The sequence below is a fragment of the Taeniopygia guttata genome, chromosome 5 (genome assembly GCF_048771995.1).
Source record: "Taeniopygia guttata chromosome 5, bTaeGut7.mat, whole genome shotgun sequence".
In the NCBI taxonomy this organism is placed as follows: Eukaryota; Metazoa; Chordata; class Aves; order Passeriformes; family Estrildidae; genus Taeniopygia; species Taeniopygia guttata.
In genome coordinates, this window is record NC_133030.1 from 52,575,479 (window position 1) to 52,587,749 (window position 12,271).

Sequence of the window (12,271 nt, forward strand, 5' to 3'; positions counted from 1 at the left end):
TAGAATTGGAAATGCATTTGGGCATTGTGCCATGGCTGGATCTCAGCCATTCACAAATGTAACACATGGATGAGGATCCCCACTTCTGCCTAGGCTCTGACTTCCCCTTCACATCATGATCTGTGCTCACCGAAGCTGGAGGGGCAACCAGATTTCACCTGGTTGCATTGGTGACAGCTGGAATTCACTATTGTAGACGGAGCTAACAACTTTGGGAAAGGCAGGAAACAGTCAGTAAGAGGCTTAGCAGATTCTACCATGTAAAATCACTCTTGGAAAAAGACTTATTAATATCTCAGTGGGGTACAGGATGTAAAAGCAGAGCAGGTTTCAAACCTCTCCATTCTCTGTAGCAACTGAGGTAAGGAACTTTAGTACACTGCTAATAGTCAAGAATGTCTGTATTTTTGTCCTCTTGTTTTAGACCTGCAAAGAAAGATCAAGCCTATAAGTCACAGGAGACTCAGATAATCAGTTCAAACCAAATTGCAGTATATAATTATAATCACACAACTGGCAGGCTTTGCTCAAGAGGATATATGAGCTGGCATGGCTGAGAGATCCAAGTATCACAGCCTATAACCCAAATAGAAATGCAGCTCAATAGTTAACAAAGCCAAATGGAGCTATAACCATTGGCATTTGGTGCAGCCTGAGTCTGGTCTGTGGCTTGCATGCCTTAAGTTTCAAAGTCACAGATTAACAGAGCCCATCATGGCTCATTAGAACCAAAATCAGCATCTTTACTGGGGGTGCCAGTGGAGAAACTACAGAATGCTGCTCCCGTTCCTCCAGGGAAGTAGATTTTGATATGGATGCTGTATCAAGCACAGGTCTGGAGCAGCCCCTGGAGTCACCTTTCATTTTCTCCTGTCAACTTCACTCCAGGCAAGGAGGCTACGGGGAACCACTGCACCTCCTCCCAAAATCACAGCCACAGCAATGCTGCTGGGCTGCCCTCAAGGCACTCCCCACATCCCATAAAACAACAGAGTTGGGAATGAGAATAATAAAGACCTGAAACATCTGCTGATAAAGCAGCAAAGGTCCCTTGCAGGATTTAGCTCATGCTGGGCACCCAAGCCCCTCTCCTCTGGAGGACCACTCTGATGTTCCAAGCTCTCTGCTGAATCAGGACTCAAGCAGCCAGAGAAAATCAATTACTGCCAGTCTCAACTTTTTTGAGATAATCTGAATATTCTTTAAAAATGTCTTATAAAGATTTAGATTTGCATTTTTGGCTTCATGAAAAACAAAACAAAACTGAAAGTCTTGTCATAAACTTACAGTTTTGAATAAAGAGGCTTTTTTCTTCTCAAAGCAATGATTAATGATTAACATCCTTCCCATTGTTACCCAAGTAGTTTTCAGATGTCAGACTCTGAATTTTTCTTCATCTAAGCTTGAATTTGGCATTTTACTCATTGCAAAAATCTGGTTTTAAGCCTCTGCAGTTATTGCATAGTTTCCCCTCAAGATATTTTTCAGTACTTCTCAGATGGACGGATCACTGAGATTCTGTGTACTTTGAACCTCTCCACATGTACCAAAGACACAAAAAGCTGCTTCTTCATAGCCTGATCTAACTGCAATTAAGAGCTTTTTCCCTGGCCCTATCCTCATACAGAGATAAAAAGTAGAATTTAGTGAAATTATTACAAAGCTGGTTAAGCACAGGATATGACTAATCCTGTATTTCACAGCTGGAAGTTAAACTGAGCCTCATTAAACCCAATGTTCTTGCTTACCCACAACAGAAACAAATGGGGCATGACAGAGCTTTGCATGTGTGCATCTCTCTCACACACACTCAGACACTGGAATTCAACTCCAGCCCTTCCAAAATTTTAAGTTGCAAGAAATTATATGATGGTCTCAAATTTGTAAGATTCAATTAATCCAGTATGCCTCTATCTGTTCGCCAACTTCTGGATCCAGATCTTTTGAATTATATTTCCGAGGTTTTTAGGGAACTTTATTTACATTCTCATCAAATCCATGGATACCACAGGTGACAACACCCAGAACACACAGTACACCACTCAGATTTCATTACAAGTTGCAAAAGCTCATTTCTATCACCGATACTGCGTTTTAGAAGTACATGAATGTACTTCTAAATATTTATTTAGAGAATATTTATTTTGGTAGGTAGATTAGCTCAAATCTCTGATGTCCAAAGTAAACAGAAGGAACTCCACTGTCTTAGAGGGCTTGAAGGTATTTTGAACTGCTCCAATAAAACTGCTCCTATACATTTCTTATTTGGGGAGAAAGAACATTTTATTCAATAAGTACATAGTGTTATTTACATCTCAGCTCAACTTATTGGGTAGCAAATTGGTCAGGTCAGTCTTGTCATTGTAATTCACAAAAGAAGGAGGTGAAATGGAACACACTTGGACATTGATTGGCTTTGCATGCTATGTTGGGTTTTTTTTAAGATTCTGTTTCCACAACTCCACAACTAAGGAAGCAACATTTGAGGGATTCTGTTATCATATTTTGCATTTACACTTGTAAGCAATGCAGTGCATTCTCAAAACTATATCAAAGTTTTGATCTCAGGAGAGAAGGTCTCACAAAAAATCTGTTTCTTCAAGAGCTGTACTCCAAAATGCATGGAGTCCTGTAGGAATTCTCACCATTGACTTGAAAGAAATATTTGGATGTGACCTCAGATATGAAGCTCCTTTTATATTACTTAAAATTAAAATGCAGCTAAACATTGAAACACTGTCTAAAAATGGTAATAGAGTAACTGAGGGCACACCCCCTTCAGTGTTCTGAATTTAAATGGAGACCAAGTGCCTGGAAAGCTTTCATGCCTGAGTTGCTCTGCATTACAAAAAAAAAAAAACCAAAAAACTATTTCCCTTGTGAGACCTTAAATTAAAGCAATTATACTTATCCTCCTCACACACAAACAATAGGTAGACTTTGGGGAAATCAGATAGGTTTGTAATTTTGTTCCTGTCGTGGTGAGTGTGTGCAGTGCTCCTGGCACAAGCCATGGCCTCAGACAAACCTCCAGAGACAATTCACAGAGAAGCCCAAATGCTGTAAGGTCTTATAAGACCTTATAGCAACTCTGAGAGCTGAGAGGCAGCTCTGCAAGCAGGAACTGCTAATGGCAGACTTGGCACAGAAGTGACTGATAGTAAAATAACAGGGGAAATTGCACTCTGACTCTCCTCAAGCCAGCCAGCACATTGTGGGCAATGTCTTTTTCTCCTCCTTGGGAAGAGATCAGGCTCTCCACTGAATGGCATTTACATCTTTGCTCTTTGCAGTGCTAAGGATTGCCAGGCTCCTTTCAGCCCTGGGTTCCAGATTTCCTACCTTGTTTCCAGAAGGATATGCTGGAAACTGCCTGCTGAGTGCATGGTTGTGCCAAGATCCCATCTGCCTAAGAATTGTGGCAGCCTGCAGATGCTGTGACCATGGAAGTTCCTTGCTCAAACACCTCAGCTCTGTTTTAATAGCAGCATTACAGGCATTGCCTACTATCATTTTATTAACTCTACAGCTGCAGTCTATTAATTCAGGAAAAGCATGCAGTTTCTTAAAAGTAAAACTAAGAACAGTTTTCAAGAACTTCTAGGGAAGCTCTGAATATCTTCCAAGGAAAGCTCTACCTCTCAGGCAGCTAGCAGGCTGAACTGCTGTGAAGTGCTGGTGCTACTCAAGTCTATTTGGCAATTTTAATTAAATACTCATAAATCTCAAGTGACGCTCCCCCCCTCACACAGCCCCCTGAATTATCAGGCTAGCCCAGAGATCCGAGGCTTTGAGGGGAGGAATACCAGGAGATGGCAAAGATTTCCAAAAGAGGCTCTTACCCCGAGATAAGTTGGTTCAGCTCTCTTTATTCTGTGATGTCCATGGGAGAGTGGGGCAAAAGAGAACGAACAGGAAATGTCAGGGGTCTATATAGGTTTTGGACAGGTGGGCTTCCCTGGCTCTCCACCAACCCTGTTGGGGCAGGAAGGAGGGTCCAGGGTTATCTTGATCAGAGTCACAGGGTCCCGGGGAAGGGGGCACAGAGTGCCCATGAGCTCACTGTAACACTCAAGGGCTGTCACTCCCTAGAGAAGAATTTTTCTGTTTCTGCTCTGAGGACTTGAAATTTTCTGTGAAAAAGGCAGCATGACTTCATTGTCCAATGTCCAGTTACTTAGAACCTCACCTGCCCAATGCATCTGCTTTCTATAAAGCTGGGCTTTTTGAAACAAAGGTGTGCAATGTGCCCTGAGCATCCGTGAATAGAAAAATGCCTCTGGCACTCCTGCACTCAAGGGAAAAGATAGACACAGCTCAGAGACTATAAACTAAAAGGAGTCCTGACAGCCAGCCCATGATGCACAATATTTAGTTACAAGGAGAGAGAAAAGTGATGAGTCCACACAGCCTATTAACTTTTAGCTAAGTTTTAGCTAAAAGTGCTTGATCTTTGCATGTGTACAGAACGAGCTGAAAATGCAAAATAATGTGAAAGAATGGCCAGAAGATTGTTACCCTTATTGTTTCTAAAATATATGCATTAGTTATGAAAATATATGCATTAGTTTATGAAACTACCCAGAACTGATCTTTGGAGCTACTAAATGTTGTAAATACAGGTCTCTCTAACCTTAAGGGGAAAGTGCGTAATTAAAAATTCCTTTTTGTTCAAGGGGCAGCATAAAGTGGCTTAAGGGGTTTATTTTGTGCTTGGATATTTCTAGCTCAGAGGAATGGAAAACAGATATTGTCTCCCACCTTAGGGATTATATCTTAGCAATATGGAAGGTCCCCTCACCCAATCAACCAGACACCATTAATAACATCAGCTCTTATGGGCATTGCCCACAATGACACAGAGGAGTAACAAGGCTTCACCGACATGATGTTGCACAGAACAACTGCATGCACACAGCAGAGCTCAGTGCAGGTCTTCCCTGGAGCATATGAGGCTACAGAAGTGATGCCTGTGAAGATCTCTGAAACCAACACCCAACATTTCTCAGAGCTTTTATTCATCTTCTTCACACTGCAACTAAAATTTCCAGAAACCAGCTACACTAGTGAGAAAGGTTCACACCATCCCCATTAGGTTTTGTGGGGTCTTTGTCACTGTGGCTACACCAGAGACACCTACCAGCACTGGAGAGCAGGATTGAGTGGTCTTTTCTGGTAGTGGCATTTGCCACAACCTCTGCCCAAACAATATAAACCAGGGCAACAAAAGTTGTGGGTTGCCAGAATTGCTGCCAGAGACTTTGCCAGCACAGCAATGCCATCCAAGAGCATGACCTTCTAGCTGACATGGCCACGGCAACAAAACATCACAGCATAAACGGCATCCAAAAAAGTAAAAACTGGAGTAGTTTCTCCTCAGAGAAAGGAAAATGGAGAGAGTGATGAGTACTGATGGGTTAGCAATATCAGAAGCATATAATTTTCCAACTGGAAAAACAGATCATACCCTTCCCTAGAAAGCAAAATAAGTCAAAACAACAAAAAAAATCCCACATATATGGCTATCATAGTAGCACACTTATCTCCATTTGCTTTCCTCTCACTGCAGTATGGCTTGTGTGATGGTATTTCTTGATCTCCAAGAGTAAGAAAAGCTCTCTCCATTAACCTGTTCAAATAAATCACTAGAAAAAGAGAAGCATGAATGCCAGCATATCTGTACTGCAGGTGACATGTACAGTGCAGAGCAGCTGCCAGGCATGGGCTGGGGAGCTTCTGCCTGTCCCACTGAGGCTTTCTTCTAAAGTGCTTATAGAGAAAGGATATGTCGGGAAGCAGGAGAAAAAGTGCAAGCTCAGGATCCCCTGCAATCAACATCTTGATTCCAGAAGGGGCTACAGAGACACCACCTCTCACCATACCTTCACTCCAGAGATGCTGAAGAAGATAAAGCAACAAATCTCACTCAGGATGCACCAGCCAGCAGAAGGGTACTGTGTTACTGGCCACTGGAATATAAATCCAGCCATAAAGCTTGCAAATATCCTTTGCAGCACCAGCCTTCTCAGGTTTCTCTGGATGAAGCACTATTTCAGCTCTATGTTTAGCAGTTGGAAGGAAGCCAGGAAGACTTCCATAACCACCCCTGATTTGTTAATCCCTTAATGCACAGGCACTGTTTGTTACTTAGGACGTCAGGTTTCATCACTCCTCAGCACGCTGGTGATAGAACTTCTTGACACCAGGCTGCAAATATTATTGCAAAGTCAATACTCCCAGGGAGGAAAAGCCAAGCTGAGTTGAAATGTGACTTTGGTGTTGACAAGCCAGTTTGGCACTGCAGAGTTCAAACAGCCAGGATCACCTGGCAACTTTCAAAACAGGAGAAAGTTTGCCAGGATCCTTTCTGACTAGAGCCTTATCCCAAGATCCGCATGGTAACAGCTAAACACTTTCCAATCAGACAAAGCAAGTAAAAACACAGTAAGTGGATTATGCTTTCTGGGAAAGTGCTGGGAACTATATGCACATATGCATGTGACTTTGTGTCTATACAGATTTTCCTAATCTTTCTCGTTTAAGAGAAAAAAATCCAGATCTGGGTGTGTAGCATGACAGACTGGAGGTGATGCAGCTCAGTATTCTCAGAGAATACCCAGCCCAGAGTAGCTTCAACAGTCCTGTTGCCCTAAGAAAAGCTGACTCCCTGCTTATAATAGATAAATTATTTCCTGAATGTAATCTAAAAGAAGCTGGATCCTGGTCATTTTGGAGGGCCATTGAGACATCATACAGGGGATGCACAGCACATCACAGCCAGGCTGGCATCAGTGACTGCTGCCACTGGGGACATGATTGGCCTTCTCCAGAACACAGAGCTATATTAATGTAATTTCCCTTCCTCCTGGATTCAAGTATTTGTAATAATATAGCCCAAAAGGTGATGGCACCTGATAACAGTGGAGGAAAAGGCATGGCACCCAGGGCAGCATGTAGGTGAAGGGTTGATGTATGAACCTGAAGCAGCCCCGCACAACCCAAAATTAACTGGGTTTCATCTCCCAATGCAATAAGCCCATGCAGCTATGCAGACCCTATTCGTTTTCACCATTAATTACCAACTTCTTCTTGACCTCCTAAGGCAGATCTGACAGAGTAATGTGCTTGGCTGTGGCAGGACAAAGCTAGGCCAAGGGCACATAAGCCCATCCCAAATCCATGCACAGCCCATCTGCCTATCAATAGCTCCAATTAAACAGCACCAGACACCAACTCAGTCACAGTTTGGGAGAAAGCCAGGGGGGCTTAAAATCAAATTAGCAATTGATTAATACATGAAGCAACTACAAAGCTGTTAAGTACCCTTTTGGGGTTTAACCCTTTGGCATCTATGAGTTTTCTTCATGGCTAGTAATGCCAATGAGTATGCTGGGAGAAAGGAGTAATTTTTTAAAAAGCTCAGAGTCGGGTCAAAATGTGTATTTCAACATTTGACAAAATTATGTTATTATAATTTCAGTACACATAGAGCTCTTTATAATTTTTTGTTTATTTTAAATGAGAATGATTTAAAAATGTGACCCTGGAACAGTCTATTCTCCAATTTGGTGAAATGCAAAGAACAGCACAACATAAACTAGCAAAAAGGCATTTAAAAAATATTACAAGGGCTTTTCTATTTCCAGCCCTTATAACTGGGAAGAATCTGGAACAAAATGACTGTGAAACACGGTGCTTGAAATTAGAAGCAAAGTACAGTAAAAAACCTTATAAAATGCCAGGAAGGTAGAACATAAAAGCAGTGAAAGGAAGCAAAGAACGGGGAAAAAAAGGGGAACTTTTCCGATGGTTTAAATAGACAGTGACTTATTAAATGCAGCAGAGCTGCCCCTGTTTACACCAACTGCTGTGTTTTACAGGGGATCCACAGGACATACCAAACAGAATGGATGTTTTCTTCTCACTGTTTGACATTGCTGTATAAAGACAGGTAAGCAGCATGAGTGATCAAAAGCACAGTGGCACATGGAGTAGACTTTGAAAGGGAGATGCAAGCAAAAAAGTGCCCCTTTAGAGAGTCTGTTCAGATTTAAGTAAGATCTCAAATAAAAGCTGGGAGCCTGCACCACACACAGCTATTCCCAAGGCTGTCCCTTGACAACAGTCTCCTCTTTCAACAAGATAAAAGTCAATTTAAATGGGCAAGGAAGACAAAATCCTACAGCAAGGACACAGGCAGAGTTGGACTCTCATGGCATCCCCAGGAGTAGAGGTGGCTCAAGGAGCTCTGCCGGGAGGCATTAATGCATCTCTGAAACACACACAGACACTAACAGAGGATTCCCTTTTTTTTTTCCTGTATTTTTTTAAATTTTAACAAAAGGGGACCAAATTCTATCTGTGTGGGGTTAATATGATTTGTGTTCTTCCTGTGCAGGATGTTTACAAAAAGCCAGTGTGCATTAAAATGGGCAGTCAGACACAGCCACATGGAAACTGGAGAACTGGGCCACACTAGTATCTATTAGGCAATAAAACCTACCTGGGAAAGAAGCTTGTTGTCATCCTCCAGCAGTTTCACTTTTGTTTCAAGTTGCCTGATATAGTTGGAAGACGAATCTTTAGGAAAAGAGAAAAAAAACACAAATACATTTAAGCTTCTTGTGGTACAGGCAAGTATTGTGTCAGAAGCAACATGTTTTCTCACTGTATAAGGCAAGTTTGGGAATGACTTGCTGAATAAATCCCTGTGTATGTAGGGTGATGAGGGACTCCAGCAAAGGTTTTTTCATTAAAAAGCTGAGATTCAGCAACAGCAAAATCTTCTGTGAATCTGCATTAATGCCAGTTTGAGGGGTGGGTGATACAGAAGGAAAGTGAAGTTGAAACCCTGTGTTTTGTATTTTCATAAAAGTAATTTCCTAGTTTTGAAAGCTATTCCCATTCATCTAGACTGCACCAAAATACTCCACAACAGAACAGGATGTTTCCTTTTAGGTCTGAATAAACAACTGCTCCAGACACGTGCCTTTTTCTTTCAAAAACAACTGAGAAACTCACAAAACCAAGCTGTTGGCACAGCTCTAAGAGGAGGTCAGTGCCACAACTCCCAGTGCTGTAAAAGGGGGAGAAGTGTATTCAGCAAGGCCACAGAGCTGCAGCATGCACACAGCCTGACACACACAACAAGTGCCACCCAGGACATCTGTTTTTTCTAGTGGAAGCACGTGACACTAACCAGAAAAACACAGGACAATAAAATACGGAATACCCTCACATAAAATGGTAATATTCAACCTGAAGGAATGCAATGGCTGGTTTACCATTGCAGCAAGCCAGCAACACAGACAGGGTGGCCTGGCATAGAAGGTAAGTCACTGGAGAGCTCTGTGGGTGGCTTACTGCTCTCCAAAGCATCTGTGTTTTGTTTTGAACCATGCTTAGAAGAAACAGATTTGAAAATTTCACAGGGAAGAAAATAAACGACACTGGGAAAACCTTTTCTCCATTCTCATTACAGCTTGATGAGCTCCTGCCTTACAATTGGATCTTTGCAAAATTTCTTCTCCACTTGTAATTTGAGTAGCAGAGACCATTATCTGTTACATCAGGAAGAAAAGTTTTGCAATGTGAGTATATTAAAAACTCCAAACATTTTCCACACTTCTAAAGGGGCTCTGAAAAGTGCAAAATTATAATTTCCCTTATCTCATGTATGATGGTATGACTGCAGAAGCCACTGTTCCACCCCAGGACTTCCTGCTGAGTGTGAATCAGCAAGGAACCAGGCATTAGCACAAGGGCCCCAGTGCCAGTGGTGAGTGCTGCAGGGGCCAGCAGCTTTTGGGATCAGCCCCCCATGGACAGCAGGCACCTCTTGCTTCAGCTCTGGCACAGAAATGCTCACCCACTCACACGGGTGAGGTTTGGGCTGGCTCTGTGCTGAGCAGCTTCTCTCTGCCTCTGCCAGAGGCTGCCACTCAGCACTAAGCCTGAATGCTCCTCCTGGCCATCAGCAGCAGGGCTAGCAGGGAAGCTGCAGCTAATCACTGAGACTGCTTTGGCCACTCAAGGGAAAAACTGGAATATGCTCAGAAAAGTGCTACCATAGACCAGTGCCAAAGCACACAAAGGAACAGCAGGATGGATCCGAGTCAAGTGCCCATCTAAAGAACACTCTCAGAGGAAAAATGCTCAGTTTTTTGACTGGATTATGCTTTGTTCAAACCTAGGAAATCCAAACAAGTCCTCATGAGAAAGGTTAAGAAGACACTGTAGGGAGCTATGTAAGTTCAGTGAACAGCTGAAGTGGTGACAAGGGTCACAGCAACATCAGCTTGAGCTGCAGGGACCACAAGCTCTGCCCAACAACCACCCTAACATGGGGGAGGTCTCCAGGTCAGAGGATGAAGAGAGCGAACCAAGTAGGTATAGAAACAACCTAAAGCACTTTCCCTGTGAAGGCCACACATATCTAAGGGTGGTGAGCAGAATGCTGCAGCAGATTGGTGCTGAATGCAGCAAGATCTCAGGATCAGCTTGAAGAACCTGCTGAATTAGTAATGAACCTGTCCTCCAGCAGGGTGCTGGGGAGCTTGAGATTGTTAAAGCCAAGAGGACCATGGATCCTTTGGTCTGACCTCCTCTGTGCCCCAGGCCATCATGCTTTGTTAACTTGCCCCTAAATTCAGTACAATAATACCCATTTGGCTAAACAGTTCCAAAACCAGTCTCCATCTCTGTCTGAAGACAATCAGAGATTACTGGCTGTGTGCTGAATACAACAGCTTCCACTGGCAGATCTGGTCAGATAAGGTGTCCTTCCCACCTGTGCTCCAGCTCCACCAGTACCCTCATTGAGCCAGCAGCTACAAGGAATTTAGGTTAAGTGGATGAATGGGGATGCAGAAGCTGTCATGTTCAGGCCCTGAATGCTACCAGGACTGACTGACTAGTTGACAAAAAGACTAGAGCATGACTGTTAAAGAAAAGGAAACAGAGAATTGTTTCCTTTCTGTGGTTTCATATCGCTCACCATAAAAAAAAAAAAAAGGGATATTCCTTGGGAAGACAAGCCCTGCATCCTCAAGAGCCAATGTACACCACTGGTTCTGAAAGCCTGACCTGAGAGCTGCTAGGATTCTTCAGACAGCATTGTTCAACCCCAAACCATATTTGATATCTGACCTCAGCCAGGAAACACCCTATGGCAACATAAAATACACACAGGGAAAAAAAAAAAAAACAACAAACGAGCCATTTTGTCAGCAGAAGATGTTCCATCTCAGACATAGGCTGTACAAGAGTGCTCAGAGCCATCCCAATCCTTGCTATGCCCTCAGAGATTAGTCACCTCCATCTTCTGGATCTGCCTCTGTAGAAGCAGGTGCCAGATGAAGCATTTACCTCTTGCCTCAGTTTTAAAAAAGCTCGTAACTCTCACTACAGCAGGCAGTAACACTGCCAGGCTAAGCAGTGAAACCCCAGGCTAGGTCTCACCCATGTTACATCAAGAAACACATTCCCAACATTTTTCTGTCTCTGACCTTTCTCTTATCAGAGAGTTTCTGTTCTCTCCTGCCTCCCCCAGAGCCAGGAGACAAGGACAGCCTCACTGACCCACCCAGGAGAGGCAGCAGAGCTGGATCACTGACTGATCAAACCCTCACATCCCTTTTCATTAGAAATCAAACTCACTAAGGTCCTCACTGCTGTGCCAAAGCCTGCTGTGAGCAGTGCTCCACCGTCACCAGCCCAAAAGCACTCTCCCCAGTGGCTGGAGCAGCTCCCAGACTCAGGTTCTGGGAGCAGGGTACCTCAGCACACCCACCTAGCCAGACCTCATGGCACTGACTTTGATCCACTCACACCCTCCAGGCCCTGCTGGTGACCACACCAAGGATGGTGGCCAAGGATAAGCCTTCTGGCACTCTTTTCTCTGTCACTCAGCGCTGCCTGGGATGCCACTGGGGCCAGCATCCTCCCCTGGTTACCCCTTGGGGCCACAAGAACCAGCTGCACAAGCAGTGGGTGCCTTAGTGGGCCAGATGGCACCAGAGGGAACAGAATTTCCCATCAAAACATTTCACATCCCACTCAGCACCCTCCCTGTGGCAGCCATCACACGGAACAGGAAGGTGGGGAGAGAGGCAGAACGTGCCCTGCCAGGCTGCTCCCACGGCAGCAAAACGGGTGAAGATGTAATCACCATCAGCCATTGCTCACTTGCACAATGTAAATTCTACAGGCTAAATTGTTCACAGAGCTGTGAAACCTGAAGTCCTGTTCCTTTACAAAGCCTTGGAAAAAT

General features: G+C 43.7%; 1 protein-coding gene across 2 annotated transcripts in view; it reads right to left on the reverse strand.

Moving 5' to 3' along the window:
- The window catches only part of CCDC85C (coiled-coil domain containing 85C), a 106,275-nt gene that overhangs the window by 30,577 nt on the left and 63,427 nt on the right, over nt 1-12,271 (reverse strand). For both annotated transcript variants that reach the window (XM_030274961.4, XM_030274960.4), the window contains exon 2: nt 8,504-8,580. In XM_030274961.4, the coding sequence (XP_030130821.1) occupies nt 8,504-8,580 (77 nt within the window). The remainder of the gene's footprint in view (nt 1-8,503; nt 8,581-12,271) is intronic.